The sequence below is a fragment of the Haemaphysalis longicornis genome, unplaced genomic scaffold (assembly GCF_048455015.1).
Source record: "Haemaphysalis longicornis isolate Haplotype H1 unplaced genomic scaffold, Haemaphysalis longicornis Haplotype H1 scaffold_12, whole genome shotgun sequence".
NCBI lineage: Eukaryota > Metazoa > Arthropoda > Arachnida > Ixodida > Ixodidae > Haemaphysalis > Haemaphysalis longicornis.
In genome coordinates, this window is record NW_027526225.1 from 109388761 (window position 1) to 109410336 (window position 21576).

At 48.4% G+C, this 21576-nt stretch overlaps 1 protein-coding gene across 1 annotated transcript; it reads left to right on the plus strand.

Annotated features, from left to right (window-relative positions):
* The first annotated feature begins 2320 nt into the window (after positions 1-2320).
* LOC144161774 (beta-galactosidase-1-like protein) lies at positions 2321-19480 on the plus strand. The gene is made up of 6 exons (XM_077692375.1): positions 2321-2581; positions 4411-4595; positions 9017-9314; positions 12827-13123; positions 16386-16799; positions 19052-19480. The coding sequence occupies exons 1-6, from the start codon at positions 2321-2323 to the stop codon at positions 19478-19480; spliced, it is 1884 nt and encodes a 627-aa protein (XP_077548501.1).
* The last annotated feature ends 2096 nt before the right edge of the window (positions 19481-21576 follow it).

A 21576-nucleotide genomic window follows, 5' to 3' on the forward strand; every position in this document is an offset into this window, starting at 1 on the left:
GTTCGCAGATGCGTAGTCGTGCTGCTGACCGCTGTGCTTGTTCGCCCAGCGAAAAAAAGTGCTTCCCGCACCTTATTTTTACGCTGTACGGTAAAAATATCAGTTGATTTTATTTCCTTAGTACCTATATTGACTTCGCTGACTCTTCTCCCGCCTTCAAGAGGCCTTATATTTTCCTACAGGCGTACCAGTCAGCGAAGCGTCGCATGTGCGCTTGTGCAGAGCTTGTGTGAAGCGACCTTGACTTGGAGCTAGATACAGTGTACAAACAAACCAAGTAAAGAAAGGCTGATTCTTCCATTCACGAACGTGTCCTGGCTTCGTTTCAACTGAGCGAACGAATTGCGGAGACCCGCCGGCGGCCGGCGGACGAAACGCTGGGCCGACTGACTCTGTCGGCCGGGGAGCCGTGCAGTAGCGCAGCCGTGGCGCAGCCAATTGCCAGCTCAGCCCCTCCTGACGTCACACGAAAACGCCACAGAAAATGGGCGAGCGTAAAGAGAGGAGGACAGCATTTTCGAATTAGTTTTTCTACTAAATAAAATCGCGTAAACGCGCCCAGAGTGGTCGTAACATGGCCTGGGGACCCCGGACTACAATTTGCGCAAGTAATCCCGCAATGTTTACATATCACTTCAGTGTCCCTTTAAGACTTGAAGGTGAATTGAAGGTAGCAAAGCTGTAGGCAACCTTCGCGGCCATCAAGACGGCATAAGTCCATGATTGCAGCTGGCTTGCTTCTTCTTCACTTCCGCAACGACCTATACTCCGTCACTGTTGCAATGAAAGTGAGCTTGCTTCATTTTAAGTGCGAATGCACTTCTTAAGCGAGCCTGAATCGTCCGCCGCCGTCGTCCGCATAGCAACAGCTGCGGGTGCGCGCGCTCCTCGTCTTCCTCTTCGTCTTCCCTAGCAACGGGGGGAGATGGGCGCGCGCTACTCTCCTCCTCCTCTCTCCGCTCAGTGACTGCGGGTGTTGGGCGCCTCCTCTCCACTTCGGGCGGGAGAGCTCTCGCTCGCGTAGCGGGCGCTCCGCCTACCGACGCGTGAGGGCGCTCGTGTAGCCCTCGCCGTAACGGCGGGCGCTACTCTCCTCCTCCTCTCTCCGCTCAGTGACTGCGGGTGTTGGGCGCCTCCTCTCCACTCCAAGATCACGATATCCACCGTAATCGCGCAATCAACAACCGTGCATTCGCACTTACACACTCTCCCCCTCGGGGAAGTGCGAGGGAATTTTTTTTTGAAAGGGACAGTGATTCGAAATCACCTTCAAAGGGCGTACGCTACGACGTGTCATTCGCGTTCTGAGCAAGCGTTGCCCCGATTACAGCGAGCACTGGAGTCTTTCTCATTGCGAGCAAGTGTTCTCAGGATTACGGCGAACGCTGGAGCTTTTTTTTCTTTCGCCAATTTTGGCCGATCTGCTAAGGTGGGTGCGCTCATTTTGGCCAGCCTTGGCCAATCGCTCTAAGTGGGCATGCGAGGCCTTTCCCTGGTATTTTTTACTGCGGACACGAAAAATTACGACTCCCTAAACAGCTCCGCTGTTAAGAACGTTCCTTCGCATCTGACGCACCGCCGGGCGTGAAACGAAGCGCTAACATCCTTTCACGCGAGATGCGTACACGAAATAAAAAATAAACAATTGGACAATAACAACGTTGTTGTGGACAAATTGAGAGCACATTATTCTGGTAACTGACAGCAGACCCCGCTGCCTGATCAGTTCTCGTGTCAGCGCGCAGAAGCGGCTTTACAGTACCGCAAGGTTTTACGACAGGATAACAGAGAATACAGCGAAGAAAAAACAAATCCTCACTTGGGTAAGGGGAAACCAAGCAAGTGTTAAATTTGCTCCTGAGAAATGTCACGGCCGAACAGTTCATGAAAACCAATTGTTCGTGTCACCTGCGCCCTGATACGCAAGCCAAAAGGGCCACTCACGGCTCCACAATACGAGCTTATTAGAGCACGCATCGAATGATTCAGTCTGCCAAACATCTCTTCACTTATAGAAGTAGCTTTCCCTGCTCTCGAGGGCTGACTAGCACTAAAGGGGGGATGTAACTACGCTTAGAAGTACTGCGCATGCATGATGCTCGCTGGTTTCCATAGATCAATATGTACCTTCTGTTCTCGTATTGTGTGATCACGTGACCGCCCCTCGAGCTTCCAACCATGCAAATAATCCCTCTAGTTAAAGGTTATCCCTGCCCGAAATATTGAGACACAACGACAGCACACACAGCACGCATTCTGCGCGCCCTGTGACAGCACTTAGTCGATGATCACAGGCAAAATGGGAGGACAATGGAGCTTAATGGCGGTCATGATCTCCTCTATTCGGGCCTTATCCGCGGCCAAAGTTCGCCCTTCCATCCTCATTGACCACAAACACAAGCAGTTCCTAAAGGACGGTGAACCATTCCGCTTTGTGGCCGGAGAACTTCACTACTTTCGAGTGCCGCCAGAATACTGGAAGGACAGACTGTACAAGATGCGAATGGCGGGACTCAACGTGGTGTCCTTCTACGTCGAGTGGTCCGGCCACGAACCGGAACCGGGACAGTACAACTTTGAGGTGAGTCGTCCTCCGTCAACATCCCGCGGACTTAAGTTTGTTGTTTTTGTTGAGAAAAACGTCCCGTTTGTGCTGCCGGATCGGACAAGATCCGCATATTTCCTTACAGAGGTAACGTATGGACGCTTTTTAAAGGAGCCATGAAGAGAAAACACAAGTTTGGTTCATTCAAAAGATTGTCTCGTTAGAATCATACTGACACCACTTTTAACGTAAACTTCGCTCAAATAAGCTACATAATTAGGAAAAACGGGAATGGCCATGCGACCCACCAGCTCATTTCCCGCAACTGAACCTTTGATGTCACATGAGCTAAGCTCTTCGATTGGCGGAGGCTGGCAGAAGCAGACGAAAATTAGGTAGAGCTTACAAACTAGACGAACGAGCGATTTGCGCTTAAATTTAGGGCACATTCTTTACAAAGCAATAAGAATGATGGGACAAACAGTGGAAGTTACGAAAGCACATGTAAACATAGAAGTACTGATGCGTTCTGCTGTTCGTACTGCGCACAGCATGCTTGGTTTAGCTGCACAGCACTACGGGGCTTGGGGTTGTCTCAGACGACACTGGCCGATTGACGCAAGCAACGGTGTCTTACGTGACCCCATTTGTCGAGCGAGCACTGTTTCAGGGAACCAAACCAAACGCTTGCCACGGTATGGTGGCGCCATCTAGGTTACGGAACGTAAAGAAACGCGGGAACAAACCAACACCGCTGTACAGGGTGGAGACAACCTTTGAACGGTCCCGTACCGCTGCAATTGAGCCAACGGGCTCAACGCGTTATTCTTTTCGTTTCCCACGAGACCTAGCAACACGAAACAGACAATATGATTCAAACTTGTTCAGTAAACCGCGTTGCGGCGATAATTTTAGCGCGGTTTTGACACAATGACTTGCTTCGGCGGCGCGCGAGCAACCGAAAATGGCGGCGCCAGCGTATACGTGTCTCTACCCTGTACGGCGGATGCGTGAATGAAGGTACTCTAGGCTGCAGAGCGGTCGGTTCCTCCATGCCGTGATGTCACTTGGGACCACAAAAACGCACGATTGAGAAGGAAAATCAAAATTTTAACCTAAATTGTTTAATTTCTCAGTGAATAAAGCACCGTTTGTATCCGGACAAGCGCGGGGGGCACTATAAAACACGAAATCTTTCGAATAAAACCAACTTGCATTTTCTCTTCATGGCTCCTTTAAAGCAACATAAATGTGTAATCCAACTGAAAGAATTCTCAGCATCACATAAACCGTTGATAGGTCTTGCCTTCGTGTTTTTTAAGGTTTTGGTTTGATAAAAAGACGCGCGTGCAGTGGGCCACAAATCATCTTGTCATCCACAATTGAGTGACGATTCCCGCAGAACCTTGATTGACTCCGCTTAATTTGTTTATAAATATTACTGTCTCGTTACAATATTATTACAGCATTATTAAAATATCATTACGGTAGCTAGAATAGCAAGCAACATAACTTCGATCCTGGTGCAGTCTCTCTCTGCAACGTAGCGCATAGAAAAAAAGAGGGCAGTTTTTATTGTTTTTTCGAAGACTAAATATTCACATAACAGTGCTACGAAAGTACTTGGTACCCTCTATATTTGGTTATACCATCGGGTCCACCAAAGGCGTTAATGCTGAGCGCGAAGTCGCGGGTTTGGTTTCCCACTTGGGCGGTTCCGCTTTTATCGCGGAGTTTAAAAACAAGAACTTCTGTGCACGTGGTGTTTCAGCACGCGTTAAATATTCTAAGGCTACGAGCACGCCACCTTCACTTAGAAATAACCCTATTCTCATCGTCACAAGTCCCTTTCGGTTATCCTTCAGGGCATGTACGACTTGGACGAGTTCCTGACTCAAGTGAAAGAGCAAGGCCTCCTGGCCATCGTCCGACCCGGACCGTACATCGGTGGCGAGCGGGACAACGGCGGACTCCCATACTGGCTGATGAGAAAACATCCGAACATGAAGTACCACAGGATCGATCGGGAGTTCCTGGGCGAGACAGACAGGTAGGGCGAACCGCGTTTGAACGGTTTGACGCTGAACGTGTCCAATATCCGGCGCTTTCATTCGTAATTGTATTCGTACTTGTATACGTAGTTGTATACTAAGAATTTGTAGGCATACTTGTATACCAGTTACTTGTTTTCGTACTCATATAGCAAGTAGTTGTATAGGTACTTGTATACCCAGTACTTGTATACGTAGAAGTACATCCGTACTTGTAGCGGCTTTTTAATCGTGGTGACCTGCCAGTTTTTTTATTAACCCGAGGCACAAGGTGATAAGTGGCAATAACAATTCCACCACTCATAATACAGTAACGGGTTGTAACTAAAGTGGGGAGCGGAACGAGGGAACCTGAAATACGAGATAAACGTACAATGCAGTAAATTTGAATCTCCGCCCTTGAGGTATAATGGTCCTACTCAAGACAGAACATTAGTGACTCATCTGGATATGCACCACATTAGTGAGCAGCGGATTGAGGTAGAATGTGCATGCGTTTGCGGGTGCAGTGAGAATTTATCAATATGTCAACAGGCTGAGAATATGCAAGCCCAGAATATGGAGCTATGTCGCTTCAACAAGCTGATAAGTGCATGTGCGTATATAGATGGAAGTTGGACGGCCAGCTTCTTGCGGCAAGCTTTGTTCGCGCATGTACTTTCTCTTCTCAGTTGAGACAGTGAGACCAGCCTTCGCTGCAAATTTCTGTATAACTTCAAGAGCATTCTGCAGCGCTGTATACTGCATATGTGCGTTTTTGTGTGTCCATCGTACTGTGACATTAACCGCTTAGATGAGGAAGCGTGTGTGATGCACAGTGTCGAGCTGCCACGCTAAGTGAATAAATACAATGTTAAAAAGTACGGGAGGCAGCACAGCTCCCTGGGGGACACCACGCCCCGTGTGAAAATCCTACTAGATTCCTTCTTACACGGGCAGCGAATGCACGGTTCTTTAAAAAGGCGGCGACATGAATGATCAACCACATGGCACGGCAGGCCCAAAACAAGCATAGCACGAATGATAGCGTCATGGTATAGGTTATCATACGCCTTCGAAATATCGGTTGCAAATATAGTACAAGTGGCATGGCTGTAGAAGGAGACCTTCAAGGTGACTTCGGCTAACATCGCCAAACCATTCTTCGTGCCGAAACAACGACGAAACCCTGTTTGGGCTGGGTGGTATTTACGATACTTTTCCAGCCATCAAAAAAGGCGTGTCAACAGCATTCGTTCTGCTAGCCTACGGATGGTGAGTGTCAAGGAGACCGGGCGGAGATTTTCTAATCGATTAGGAGGTTTTCCTGGCAAAGCTAATGTGATGATTATGTATAAGTGCTTTTATTCCACGGGGATATTTCAGGTTGTCCACGTCTCATTAATGATGTCCAGAATAGTATTGAGAATATCGTCCCCCAGGTTTTGGTAAACATTGCACGGTATACCACACGGGCCTGGTGTGGTACAGCTTTTGGAACATTCAATAGCGGCGTAAATGGAGTCCCCATGCCGTACGCGTAGAATGCAGGAGGAGGCAGGTCTTTGGGAAGCGTGTGCGACACATCGTGTAGAGGGAAGAATTGTCGAGCTGCCGTTTGGCAAATTCTTCGGGAGCCTCCTGAGCCGCAAGGCGAGAGCTTGCAACCGGATCGGGTGGTCGGCGCCCGTTTTCCATTGCTCGGAATGGGCTCCAAATTATGCGATTTGATGTACAGCCACTCTCACCGTCGCACTACCGTAGCCACCTTTCACGTGAAAGAACATTTTGGTATTGTCGGGACTTGGCTGTAAAACGGTTAACCCTGAATTTGTCCGGAAGGGAGTCCGGATTTCTCCGAGCAGCGACATCTGCTCTTTTCCGTGCGGCCCGCAGATTAAGGAGGTGCATCTCAAGGTTCGGTTTAGATTCCGCTAACCACGTTTCCGTCGTAGCCTGCCTTAGCTTTTGAGGCAGTGTACTGCATAACGTAGAATCGGGTAGCTGCCCGTCCGCAGTAAGTGAGCGGAACTTGTCCCAGTTGGTAATACAGGCATTCCGCTTGACCTTGGAGGTCATGTGTGGGCGTAGACCAATAAGTATGGCGGGGGTGATCTCTTCCCAAGGCGTCTGGCTGTACCTGCCATCATCTGACTGTACCACGTATAGATCGGGCGAATTTGTGGTAGTAGGTCAGGTAGACGTGGAAGGATGCGCGGCGGCGAAAAAAGTCTCGTAAATTTTTGTGCCACGCCAGGAGCTCATTGCCTATCCCCATTCCATGTGTGGTGCATTAACGTCACCGCCGGCAAGGATTGCAGCGTCCGTGTACGCTCTTCTTAAATGAGAAAACCAGCCCAGACATATACGGGCCGATGCCGCAGGGCGCATATAGACCGAGACGAGCATCACCGTATCACGCGGAAGACGTACGTGAACAGCAACAACCTCCTGATTAGTTTTACACCAAGCATTAAGGTCTATCTGTGTATGTGAGTATTGACCAGATACATACACCGCAGCCTTTCAAAGGATGGGCATCTATACATTTCTTGCTCCCATATGCCCATAAAAGCCAGGTAATGGGTACAATGCATTGTGTTCCTGCAAGATCAGTGCCCATACACGTAGCTCACCGTATTGTACTCGGAATTTCTGTTCTCCAATTTTGTTTGCGAGGCCCCGGCGATTCCACTGTAGGACACCTGGGTGTGTTGACGGTAGGAGTTTCGCGTTATACAGAATTCCCTGATCTCTAGGTACCGCTACTGGCATTGTGCAAGGAAATGCGATACAAAGTCCAGGAGTGTCGAAACAGACAGCCGCGGCTATCGGCGATGAAATGGCAGCGAGGAGGGCGTACACAGCCTCCACGAGAGAGGACAGCACCGAGCACAGACCCTCAGTGTTTCGGTCGTCTTTTGGTTCATGCTGATGATGCAGCAAAGCTCGAAGAGCAGACATTGAAGTCCGCGTAGTTGGCGCTGTAGCTGGAGATACCATAGGCGCCCCTGTAGATGCAGGTGGTACCACGTGCACTGGAGTAGAATCATGCTGAGCTGCTGCAGCGGGGTCTGCCAGTGCTAATGGTGCCGGGGGCGGCTGCTGTGGCCAGCGTTGAAGAACCGGTGAGACCGAAAAGTCCTACTCAACGTTCTTGAAGATTATGCCCACAGTTTGTTTGCTCCAACCTTCCTTGCCACGCCCTTGCATAAAAGCCGATTTTGCTAACTTGTAGTACGTATTGTTTGCAGGTTTCAGCTTAAGAATAGCCGTCTCATCACGCCAAGCTGATCACTGAGCACATGAAAATTCGTGCTTTTTGCTGCAGTTCTTGCAGGAAACCCCTTCAAGGGAAAAGCCAATGTAGTCATGGCTGCCACAGTGGCACTGGCGGAAGGCTCGCGCGAAGTCCGCTTGTACTGCCCGAAGTTCGCTGTAGCACACTCGCCACCGCTGACGCCGCGGCGCGTCTTTGGTTACTCCGGCCGGCGGTGTCGTGTTGTTATCGCCGGTGGTACTATGCGAATGCCACGGGGTCTTTGAAGGGTTGAGGATCGTACGAACGCAGTTTCAGCGAAGGTTGTACGCACTTTTAGCGAAAGTTTTAAGGCACTTTTGGCGCAGTTTTAACGTGAGAAAGCTTTAGCGCTTCTCTCAATATTATTTACGTAGGGATGGCGAAGATTTTTTTAATGCGTAGCATTCTTTGCCGAGTACCCCCAGAGCCAGGGGCGTGTAATGCCGTGCATTTCCACAATAATGCATATTTCGCGAAATTTCCAAATGTGATCGTTAGTATAACGTAAACAGAGGTAATTGGTCGAGCGAAATATTGAAAAACTGAAAAATAACATAAATATAAAAAAATGACGGAAACTCAAAACGTATACCGCGTCGCATATCCACAACAATGTAGATTTAGCGGAAGTTTCACCTGTAATCTTTATAATTGCGTAAATGGAGGTAATTTGTTGAACGAAATTTTGAAAAACTAAAAAATAATAAAAATATAAAAGAATTACAGAAAATGGCGAAGCGTGTAACGCCCTGCTTTCCCACAATAATGCAGATTTTGCGCAAATTTCTATATCTAATCTCTATAGTAACGTAAATTGAGATATAGTAACGTAAATTGGTCGGGCGAAATTTTGAAAAAAATAAGAAATAATAAACGTATTAAAAAAATTACGGGAAATTGCAAAACGTATAATGCATGGCATTTCCACAGTATTGAACATTTCGCGAAAGTTTCAACTGTAATCGTTGTAATAGCGTAATTGGAGATAATTGGTCGGACAGGATTTAGCAAATAATCCGAACTTTTGCTGGAAAAAACTCACACTCAAGTCAGGCGGCATCACAATGCTATGCATTATTAGATAATTCTCTGAATTTCAGCAGAATCTTCACCGTCTCCCCCAACTGGCAAACGCCGCAGGTGGTTCGCGAAACTGGGCAGAGTCCTGAGGCCGCACACGTACAAAAAGGGCGGCCCCATCATCGCCGTGCAAGTAGAGCACCGGTACGGCTACTACGGCGTCTGCGACCACACCTACATGGAGCACATGCTCACCACGCTCGAGGTGCGCGTGGGCCCTGGCGTGGTGTTCTTCCGCGGAGGACCCGTGGACAGCGCGCAGTACGCGTGCGACAACACGCGCGGACTCCTGGCCACGGGCTACATAACGCCCAACCAGAGCCCGGCCTACCTGAAGCTCGTGATTGACGCAGCGCAGGTACGGCTGTTTATTACCTTCGTTTCAAGATAATGGTATGACGGAAGCCTGTCCGGTCGTAATGCTTGTTGAAGAATAAAGGGCAAGGACGCCGACCACAAAATTTGTAGGTTTAAAAAATTAACGTTTAAGAGTCACCCTTTACCCTTGACTCACTAATGTAACCACGGCTACCGTGACGAAGGCTACCGTGTGGAAGCCGAAACGTTATCAAAGGACGGAAGCGCTAAGAAAACAACGATGAGCCAGACGCACAAGGCATGGTTGGAAATTAGCGCCCTGTGTGTGCCTACTCGCCTGTCCTCGCTGTCTAGCGCTTCCAATCTTTGCCATGTCCTACCAATAGGCCCAAACAAGTGCATTCCCGAAACGTTACCCTTAACCTACTAACCTTGTGGTTGGCGTACTTGCCTTTTGCTGTCCAATAACACTTGTTACCACGAAATCCTTTTATTCGAGACTTAGCTTTAGTCGAAGCGTTTCTTTCACCCCACTTCGGTGTAGTAAGAGCAAATCATCTCTGCTTTTAACCAAGGTTCACTTATAACGAAGGCGGTTTTCTGTACCAAAGATTTCGTTATAACGAGCATTAACTGTACTTTTCTTTTAGTTCGATTGATTGATTGATTGATTGATTGATTGATTGATTGATTGATTGATTGATTGATTGATTGATTGATTGATTGATTGATTGATTGATTGATTGATTGATTGATTGATTGATTGATTGATTGATTGTGAGGATTAACGCACCGACGCTTCCCGTGCGATGAGGCACGCCGTAGTGGAGGACCCGAAATCTCGAATACACAGGCGTTTTCACTTTTCGCCTCCATCAGAAAAGCGACCACCGCGGCCGAGAATCGAACCCGCGTCCTCGAGCTCAGCAGCAGGGCGCCTTAGCCACTGAGCCACCGCGGTGGCTTTTTCTTTTACTACGAGATTTATTCACACCTGTTGGAGAGTGAAGCTTGTCAGTCAAGGTCATTGAGCGAAAGATTGGCGAGCGAGAAACACGATCGTTGCTAGGCAACGCTGAGGGGTTCGGGGATGTAAGATTTAAAAAAAAAGCAACGTAACCAAGAATTAGTATGCGCCACTCCCTAGCTCGAAGGCTAAAGTTCTCCTTCCCCTTAGTTAACCTACTTTTTCCCCCAAGACATGTACTCTTTATCGCTTTCTGTGCGCATCTATGGCCATTAAAAATTCCTCCCTAGCGATAATGTTTTCGTATGAAATAGGAAAGGTCCTTTGTAAGTCTTTCGGCAGTCTCTTGTTTGTGCTGCAAATATTGAGTTTATACTACGCAGTGCCTTAGCTGGCTCCACGTGTAGACGCGCGTTCGACGGCTTTCACCATAGAATTTCCTCCACAACATTCCCTCTTTCACTTTAGGGGTGCAGTAGTTGCGCAAACGAATAAAAATTGATTAATTAATAAAGAAGATGTACTCTGGGGAAAAATGCCCTGACGATAACTGTACTTCCTAATGCGAAATTTCTGCGCAGCGCTAGCTGCAGTCTTATCCATCACACGCATATCTGCTGCGTCTCAGGAAGTGATCGCGTCATCAGGGAACGCACGAAGGCAGGCGCTACTGTGGTGTTATGTCGCAGGGCGTCGCTGCCGCTGGCGGGCGTGTTGTTGCAAACCGTGTTTGAACTTCCCGCGCAAGTGTCACGTGGTTTGAATGAGCCATGCACGGAGGAGTAGCGTCTGGCAAGGGAGGCAGTGAGAGAGATGACGCCATAGCAGCGCGTGCCGTCCTCCTCCTCACACCTTCGCCACACGTTCCGACAAGCGTCTCGAGCGGGCTCAGCCTACTGCCCATCCCTCAACCTTTAGCCCCACTTTCCCCCGCCATTTTGTTAAGAGTGAAGCTATTTACCAAATCGTCATTTTTTGTGTCCGCAGTTAAAAATACCGAGAAATTTCCCAACGCGCACACGTGAGCGCGGGCCTCACGCGACCGCCCGGCAGTTAACAAAAACAAAAAAAAATGTCTACCCCTCATGTGTGCGTGCCTCGCGACGACCGCCCAGCGTCCCCTGCGCACGTTTGGGAATCCAAGCATACCCACTTATGGAGATTTGCCAAGACAGGCCAAAAAGAAAAAAAAAAACTCCAACGTTTGCCCTAATCGTGGCAGCACTTGCTCTCGGCGAGAAAGACACGTCATGTCCTACGCCCCTCCAAGGTGTTGTCCAACGATTATCGCTTCCATCAAAAATGAAGGAAGCTCAGGCTTATAGCAACAAATGGAGTTGCTATAACTCTGCGGCAGCGGAAAAGAAGCAAACCGGCTGCAATCGTGGACTTAAACCGTCCTGATTGTCGTGAAGGTTGCGTACAGCTTCGCTACCTTCAAGTCTTACGGGTCACTGTGAGCTTCCTTCATTTTTTTTTTCTGCCTTCGCTCGCTCAGTTACAATGCCGTCGCCATCGTCGCCGCGAAACCACACTAGCGGCCGTCTAAGTGCTTCCGCACTAAAAAATTGAGGCCGTTCCACTCAATGTGAAAGCTGTCGGAAGTGCAGAGCAGTGATTCGCCATAATGGGCTGCAGCGCCGTTATCCGCTTACTGCTACCACCCCATGCAATTCAAATTTCCCGACTTCTCAGTGCTCGCGCGCCCCCTGCCTGAAACCGCGCCAGCGGGAGTTATGTTCTCTTTGTGCTTTTCTCCCCGCACGTGCCGGCGTTGCACTGCCACATTTTGGGTTTACTATCGTAAAGACCAACCCAACGGGAGTCCTTAACTACAGGAACGCGGGCGCTGCCGGTTAATTAGGTATATTGTTCCTCAAATGAACCTATAGTTTTCTTTGCGCTTAACAACGGGAAGATGTATGGCAAGCGCCAGCGTTTCACGAGTTTGGAACGCTTATGACTAAATAAACCGCTTGGCTTTCGAAGCCTCTGGGGTACGCCGCGAACAAAAGCGTTACCCCGGGACGCCGCCTTGGAGCTCTATATACTTGGGTCGACCGAGCGAGCTAGGACGACAAGGCATGCGCCTAAAGTGCTCTGCACTTAAAAAAAGGCCCATCTCCCCGCGAGGGGGACTCGAGTAAATGCGTCGCATAGGGGGTGGGTGTATTGCGTTAACGTTTAGTGTTTGGAGAGTTGGTGGTAGTGAATGTGTTGTATCAGCAGCTTCTTGACGTAGTTTGAATGAGTCAAGGATATAAGGCGCGTTCGTAGTCTTTGATTCTGTGTCGGCTTTGTGGCGCAATGGGTAGAGCACCATGTACCTTGCGTTCCGCCCGCAGGGTCGTGGGATCGAAACCAGGCGCTGGTAAGTATTATTTTTTTATATAGTGTAGGGGGAGGGCTGCGGACCTGTTGTTGAGAGCGAGGAGGGTAGCGTGATGCGGGAGAGGAGAAGTGGGGGAGAGGGCGCACCTGCGCGCTGAGCTGTTGCGGACGGACGGCGGACGCTACATGTGAGTTAAAGAAATGCTCTGCATTTAAAACTCGCGTGCTCACTGTTAAACTCGTTCAACCCGCAGGGTCAGCCGAGTCCAATGGTGATCAGCGAGTACTACACGGGTGCCATGGACTACTGGGGCTACGCGCACGCCTGGCGCAAAGGAGAGACCGTGGTGGAAACGCTGAAGGCACTGCTGCAGCTCAACGCATCCGTGTCCCTCTACATGTTCCACGGGGGCACCAACTTCGGTTTCACGGCTGGCAAGAGCCAGGGACACGCGCTCGTAACCAGCTACGACTACGGGGCTCCCCTCAACGAGGCCGGCGACCCGACGCCCCTCTATCACGACATCCGAAACCTCATACACAGTCTGCAAGTACGTACACTCTTTCCTGTACGCACCGGCCATTTCATGGAAGGTGAAGTGGCATGGATTTCCCTCCGTTCGTCACAATTTTTTTTTCTTACGGGGCGGGCGCGGGGGCGGGGTTGATGATGATGATATTTGGATTTCAATGGCGCAAAGCTAACTAAGGGCAAAGACAGTCAAACTAACGTTATTTCCTGAGAGTGAGATAAAAGTAAAAGTAAAGCATTTCAGTAAAAATGAACGAAGTAAAACACAAGGTAATGAAGATGACTGGTGTAAACGGCCACGTTGTCAAGATTCATGATAAATGAAATTTAAAAATGTTACGTCGGTAAGAAACTCAAAAACACGTTTGATTGAAAACATGGGCTCGTCTCGAAAGAAGTATAACGGGTGTTGTGGAATATGTCGTGTGTATAGTTGTGGGAAGCGTTTGAGTCGTGTTGTGTCAAGTGATTTGCATTGAATGAGTATGTAGATTACGGATAGGTCCTCTCCACACCCGCTTCACATTGGTCTTGGTGATCCAGTGAGCAGGTGGGAGTGTGTGACATGTGTGTGGCCCATCCGTAATCTTCCTAAGGTCACTTCAGTATATCTGTTGTGTGAGTCTGTTGTACATCGTCCCAACTGTGGCTTTATTACATGTAGTTTGTTGTCTCTCTGTTCCCTCCAGTGTGTTTGCCATGTTTTACGCAAGTGTTGTCTTACGTGTGGCTTGAGGCCTGTATAGGGTACCGTTATTATGTCGACAGTCTTCCTGAGTGCAGCAGCAGCAGCTCTCTCGTTTGCCGATCCGTTGCCAGCGATCCCAGCGTGTCCTGGGACCCAGCACAGGACCATTTCAAGTTTTTGTGCATACACACACATAATGGTGTTGAAAACGAGATTAACTATGTGGTTTTTTGGGTCTTGTGGGATGATGGTGCCCTAACAACACTCAAGGAATCTGTATAGATGATGGAATTGGGAATTTGATTTTCGAGAACGTGCTGTACAATGAGTAAAATTTCAGATGCCTCTGCTCAGAAAATTCTGGCATGTACACTCATGCTTCTGGAGGAAATAAAGTTCGGACCATGAGCAGCACAAGGCACAATCGTGGAGATTTTAGAAGCATCACTCAAAATTTTGCACACGGGTATTTATATTGTAGAGACAGAAATTGCTGCAAAAAAGAAGGGGGGGAACAGTGAGAGGATGACGCCACCAATGGAACTTTTCATCAAGCAAGAAATCGGGCAAATACTTTGACGTCATAAACGATGAACCAAGTTTACCTACGTGGCTTCGAACCCCCGACAAAAAATAGAAGAATAAAAACAACCGGTAGGCAATGTAGACAACGCTCAATGCTCCCGAAAGTTCTGTTCCTAATGGATAATTCATTAAATCGCTTGAATTATCGTTGTTGCTTTTAACACGAAAGTGTTTCATTCCGTGATACAGAGATTTCACTGACTCCATATCCGTCACGGAAATGACGCCAGTACAACGAAGCAAGCGGCCTGTAAAGGGTGCACACGTGCACACAGTGTATTCTTGCGGGGAAGCAACCTTTAGTACATGAGTACGTTATACTTAGGGTTGTTTATTTTCGGGTTTTATAATTTTAACACGAAAGTGTTTTATGCCGAGATACACCAAGATTTCACGACGTCATATCCGTCACGGAAATGACGCCAGTACACCTTTACCGAAGCGAACCGCCAGCAGGACGTCTCTCGCCAAGCGCACACAATACAGCCGCCAACCTGCAAATCATGCTCAGCTGCACATTCCGCTGCACATTTCACTTTCGTGTTTTACCGATTCCTCTGACAGAGGAATCAACATGAGTTTTTACTTTTTTCTGTATTGATCCATCTCAAAGAGAAATGTAAGACAGTTGCAAGTTGGGCGAGTTGGTAGGTGTTCATATCTAATCACAGCGCGACAGACGAGAGACAGGAGAATAATCACAGGCAGCGCTCGTCCTGTGATTATTCTCCTGTATGTCTTGTGTGTCACGCTGTGATTAGATATGAATATCGATTATGAATACTACTATACAGTCGAACATCGTTATCACGAAGTAGTACAGAAACCGCAAATTAGTTTTATCGAATATTTGTTGTAACACTCTAGAAAAAAATTGGCATTACCACATCGACAATCTGGCTCCCGCAAAAATACTTGATACAAAATGCAGTTTTTGGGTTAAAAATTAATTAAAAACAAGGTAACCTTCACCTTTCTCCTTGTAGCCTTTCAAGCTTAATGAACCGAAACAGTCAGTACGTGAAATTACAACAGAACATAGTTCACTTGACAAAACAGGCCTGCGTCTTAATTTTAAGTGCGAATGCACTTTATAAGCGACCCCAAACCATCCACCGCCGGCGGCGGCGGCGGCGTCCGCAGTGCTCCTCTATATTTAAAAAAGAAACAGCATCCGGCGCCAGGTTTCGATCCGAGGACTTTGCGGCCGCAGCGCGACGCTCTACCGACTAAGCCACGGACGCCACGCTGATATCAGTGTGAGTAACGCGCCTTATATCTTTAACGCATTCAAACTACGTCGTCAGCGGCGTGCGTTGGCGACTCAGCGGCGTTATAGCGGCTTGATAACTGCGTGGTGTACACGTGATACTACAAACCCGATGGAAGAGATGGAAGAGAAGGCGGCGAGGCGGTGGGCTGCGGGGGCCGAGCTCAAGCGCCGCAAGCGGGCCGACAACCGTGCATTCGCACTTTCACATTCTCCCCCTCGGGGAAATGCGGGGGAATTTTCTTTGATGGAGGATGTGATCTTCATCTGTTGGCTACTCACAGCACTGAGCAAGATGGAGTTTTCCACAGTATCCACGAACAAAAAGGCCTTTATACTTCTGCGGCGCAGTTTCGCATGTCGGGTGGTTTTTTCAAGTAGCTTCTCAGCCTCCTACAAATATTTCTTCGTTATATCCGATAGCGCCCGCAGCTCTCACGGTTTCAGTTTCGTATAAAAGAATAAGTGTCACTGTAATAAAGTGTGCCCAACCAAAGTTCGTATTTAGTTCGCCGTAGCCGACAATTCTCTGTATCAGTGTTCGTTATAACGAGGTTCAACTATAGTTTTAAGAAAGGGTATCTTATTTTCTTCTTCACATTTGTTTCCACAGCTCTTCGAACTCCTCAAATATTTTATTAACCGGGAACTGTAGAGGTGCTGGCCCAATTTCTACATCAACGATAAATAACCAAGTTTAGTACGTTTACGCCCTTCCATAACCGCTCTTCCCTGCAGTACTTGGAGTTACCCCCTGGAGATCCCCCCGGTGCTTCAGAGAAGTTGTACCTCGGCGCCGTGACGCTGCGCGAGTACGCTTCCCTGGATGACGTAATGGAGTACTTTCGCGCCAACAACTGGATCAAGCGGAAGGAGTATGTGGAGCCCTTGACTTTCGAAGACTTCGGACAGGGCCTGGGCTTCCTGCTGTACTCCACGACCGTGCAGATCGCCACTGCGGCTACGGCCTACCTGCAGCTCTACCAGTTCGCCGACCGGGCGTACGTGTACGACAAGAATGGTACAAGCTACATCCTACGCACCATTCCATCAGCCGGCCTATACGTACCGGCGTCCAAAGGCGAGCGCCTCAGCGTTCTCGTCGAGAACATGGGCAGAGAGGCGTACACCAAAACTTCAGGAGACCCAAAGGTAAGCTACGAAGACGGAACACCAGCTTGCTTCTTCAACCACATTTAAGGGAAGGCTGTGTCCAGAGTGCCATCCCATGGTACTATAAGCACTCCACTAAAGTGACATCCACCGGCGTTTTGATTAAAACATACCGCGTCAGGCACTACATCGGCTTCCTTTAACGTGACGTGACGCAAACTAACCTAACAGAAACCTGACGAACAGAGAAACACCGAACACCAGCCTAAGCCATGAAAATTACAATTAGAACTTCGGTTACAAATACAATTACAATTAAAACTAATCACAATTAAAACTAAGATTTTAAAAAAATTAACGAAGGAAGAGCCGGAGTCCAACCACCGCCCTTAGGATGCTAACAAGGAACCACTACGCCACAAGGACAGAAGCTCCGGCCTTTGTCAACCCAGTCTTAAAAATTCGGAAGTCGTCGCACGTCATTCTAGAATCTGGGTTAGGGGAAATCCCCAAGGTAGACTAAGTTTCTGCGAAGGAAAATTTTGCATCCATTTAAAATGTAGCCGAACGACCGCAAAGGGAAGCCCTACAGTTTTCTCGTAAACTTCGCAGTTTCCAGAAATTTCGTGGTCCCTCATTTCGAGTTGTTGATCATTTCACTCACCCGAGCAGCTAGCCTCCACGTTAGCTGAGTGCTAGAGCGACTGCCCTAGTTTGGCTGTCGTCCCAGGTTCAAATCCTGGGCGAGGATTGGATTGGATTGGAAAAGGTTTACTGAGCCTAAAAGTGGGTAGCATTCTTAGTCCAGATAGGCAGGACGAATTTTTCCTGAACTGCGACGTTTCCGGGAAATCTACATAGCTTTCCTTTCAATAGCCGCACGGGTACGTTTCAGGTGGATGCCAAATTTTCCTTCGCACAGTTCTCTTCATAAAAACTACTGCGCTGCCCCCATGACAGTGATGCCCACTTTATCGCAAACTTCAAACAACTTTTTTTTAGATATCATCATTAGCATCATCCTGTACCCTCTCATTGTTTAAAGTTGGCTGTCTCGCTGTGCGTTTTGGTTACGGCACCTGCCATCATTGAGGCCAGGAAAGCTTCGCTTTAATAATGAAAACAAATGGAGTAGACGCAGCTGCCCAGCCACCTTCCAGCGATTTCCTTATGACGTCACGGAATCTTGCGTGTGCGATTGCCAGTTATTGACCTATGCCATTTTGAAGAAACATGACTGGGAGATTGTAGAGTAGCCCCTAGTTTCGTTTCATGGTACCGCTTCAATGCTAACCTAGATTCCACACTAACTGCTTTCAGTGGTGGCCCTTGCTATATCCCTGCAACCCGTTCTACGTCACTGTACGACAAAACTTCAAAGTTCTTCAATATTTATTGCGTGTTTTCGGTAAAAAAATTCTTCTGTGACTTAAATGGAGTCTAGTAAGTTACCGGAGGGTAGTATTTTTTTTTTTTTGTATTCATGGCGTCCTTAAAGTGTTAACCGCATGCAGCGAGGGCGACAAGCTACGCGAAAAACGTAACTCAATGCGCACACGAAGCAGGTATAGTGAGTGCGGCAGCGACAACCGAAAAACCTTAATACACTGCCGCCAATGCTGTCCGTCGCTGTCACTCGTTTGTGGTTCCGTTTGGTTTGTGGTTTGAGGTGGCTTCTGGCCGGCAAAAAGCCAGTGGCGGCGACGGCCCGTCGCCAGCCGCTGTCGCCACCCCCGGCGGCCGAAGTATAAATTGTTTTGCTTGTCGCTGTCGCCTACATTACTTGTTTGATGCACCCACTGAGTTACGGTTTTCGCGTCGCTTGTCGCCGTCGCTGCAAGTGGTTACCCCTTAGGTGTAGTTGCGGAACAAGGTCACCGTAAATCCCCTTCAGTCTTCTAATCATCATCATCAACAACATTATCATTATTATCAAGCATATGTATGTTTGCAGGACGAAGGCCTCTCGTCTTAACTTCAAACCGCGCTCCTACCTCACGTCGCCCGAATCCATTCTTAGCACCGAACGTTTCGCATCTGATTGCTGCGTCTTGTTCCATGTCTTGCCTTGAACTTAATCCCGTCCCCCGGCAGCCATGGTGCTTAATTTTTCCGAGGTTGTCAACCTGCTGTACGTTCCACAGGCGCGCATACAGTTTGGTAATTTTGCTGGCTCTTTCAGCAGTCACTCGAGTGGTATAAACGCTCTTTGTCTCCCCAACAGTACGTCTAGTATGTCTATTTTAACCATTTGTGTGTATAGCATTACCGGATAAATATCTCTCCAACAGGGTTTCAAGACTGCTAATCTAAACTACATACCGCTCAAGAACTGGACCATTGAGTCCGTTCCTCTGTCGTCGGCCGAGGACATCGCCAGGATTCGGGAGACGCTACAGGAAGAGGAAACGACAAAGGTCACCGGCTTCTACGGAGGAACCTTCACGCTGGACGAGGGTCAACAACCCCTGGACACTTTCCTGGACCCCACAAACTGGACCAAGGGGGTCGCCTTCATCAACGGCGTCAACCTGGGGCGCTACTGGCCGGTTAGCGGACCCCAGATCACCCTGTACGTTCCGGCGCCTTTTCTGAAGCCGTATCCAGAGGAGAACCACGTGATGCTATTCGAGATTGAAGGCGCTCCGACCGGCTTTCGCGGCGTCAAGTTTGTCGACAAGCCGCTGCTCAATGCGTCCATAGCGACTCCTCGTCCGTGATACCAGGAGCACGCCCCGTTGCAAGTCCAGATGAACATGATCAGTTTACTTCGAAGGCTGGCGCTGTTTCCCCTTGAGAATTAAGAACGAAATAAATGGAAATCGTGAATCTTGTCCTCAAGGAGAAAACGGCCCGGGCAAAGCTCAAAGGTGGGTGACTGGAGGTGTTCAATGAATACCTCGCGATAATAACCGGCGAATAAAGTAAATGAAAACAGCGTGTGAGGTCTTTTTCACAAGGCAAAATAAGAGGTCTACTTCCCGCGTTCAGTTTTAACGCTTATACAATAGGAAAACCATTTTAGCCAGCTTTCATAATACGCAGTGTTGCCTAACTCTAACGAGCTCAGTAACTAGGCAGAACCTCCGAACATGGCAAGAACAGCCGACTACAATAAAGAGTAGAAAATTACAGAGTAAAAACAAAGAAAATAGCTGACAATTACGATACTCCCTAGTGCTAAATTAGAGCGCAGCGATTGCATTGTTCTCAGTGACGTCGCATAGCTGCTGCGTCTCAGGAAGTGACACGTCATCAGCGAACGCGTGAAGGCGCGCTACTCAGGCGTTCTCTCGCGGCGCATCGCCGCCGCCCAGCACGTTGCTGTAATCCGGGTTTTTAACCTCCCGCGGAAAGGTCACGTGGTTCGGGGGAGCCACGCAATGAAGCAGACCATACAGGACTGATGTACAGCCACGATCAAAACTTTACGGACCAGGGGAATGGAAATTTTAAGTTTTTTCTGTTCCGTTAGCAGCCTGACAAATTGTCGAATGCATGCGAGATATCGTATAAGTACTAAACTAATGAAAACTACCGCACGTAGTGATCCGGGCTGCCGTGCGGCAGAGAAATAACTCAAAATTTCTGCTTTCCTGGTCGGTAAACTTCTGCTCTTTGGTGTACCTGCAGCACGCAGAGTGTGCTCGTCTTCTGTGCTTTTTGTGACCTTGAAATAACAAGACGCTTGCTTTCATGGATATCTTGTTTTACGTATCCTTTCTCTCGCACCCCTAGACGTGGAGGCGTGGTTTTCCTACCCATGTCTCGCGTGGCCTCGACATAGCGCCTTCTCCCTCACACCTTCACCATGACAGAGAATAACAGCGCTTAAACGGGACGAAAGAAAGATTGACAAGACAAGGCGACTTGTCTTGTCAATCTTTCTTTCGTCCCGTTTAAGCGCTGTTATTCTCTGGCAAATATGCACCAATAAGCCTGCACTACCACGCATTTTCACCTTCATCATGCTTTCCTGCTCCGCTTTGGAGCTCGTTTTATTTCGTCTATCTTCGGTGTCCTCTTCGTTCTCACGGTAACAACGAGGCCAATGGCAACGCGAAACCGCAGGAGACGGCGCCTAATTAAGAGCTGCATCTAAAATGCGCATGAACTTGTTGGGTTGCTAATAATACACCCACGAAAAATATACGTAAAGGTGGCCACACGCCAGCTTAGCTAAGGGAACATAACTCGAATCACTTTTTTAGGTTCGTAGTACACTGGCACTACGAATCATATATAGGATAGGCGCCCGCGGAGAGAACCGGAGAATAACATAAAAAAGCCATTTATTCCTTAAAAGTGTCCTGGCCCGAGTAAAGTAAATGCCGCCTCTACCTTGTATCACTCGGTACCACACCTAAGACAGAAAAAAGACAAGCCTTCATAGTATCCACAAAGAACCACCTCCGAAATTTGCACTTTCCTCTCCTGATCCTCGTTTTTCTAATCATCTATTACCACAAGCCGAACCACGGATCATTTTCCTACGCAATTAATGTAACACTGCTACCATTGCTACATCTTAGTTTTCCTTGTAGGATTAAATGCAATACAGAGGTCACGTCATCGAACATTCCCATGCACTCCACATTTGCAGAGACCAGGCGACGGCTTTTCCCGATTGCTGCAGGGCCACTGGAATCTTCTTCCTACGCTCCACTGGACACCGACCTCGCACCATCCTTGCCGCCTTTTTCCTTTCTCTACTATTCCCTCTTCAGCGGGAAACGACCAGCGAGGGGTCCGCGCGTTTCCTCCGCGCCGGTTTTGTGTGGACGGCGTGCCGCAAGGGTTTTATCTCTCCCCTGCG

Excerpts from the sequence above, each read along its gene's own strand:
- LOC144161774 (XM_077692375.1), top strand. The coding sequence starts at position 2,321 with ATGGCGGTCATGATCTCCTCTATTCGGGCCTTATCCGCGGCCAAAGTT. Across the intron at positions 9,315-12,826 it reads TCGTGATTGACGCAGCGCAG|GGTCAGCCGAGTCCAATGGT; the intron begins GTACGGCTGTTT and ends TTCAACCCGCAG. Across the intron at positions 13,124-16,385 it reads ACCTCATACACAGTCTGCAA|TACTTGGAGTTACCCCCTGG; the intron begins GTACGTACACTC and ends TCTTCCCTGCAG.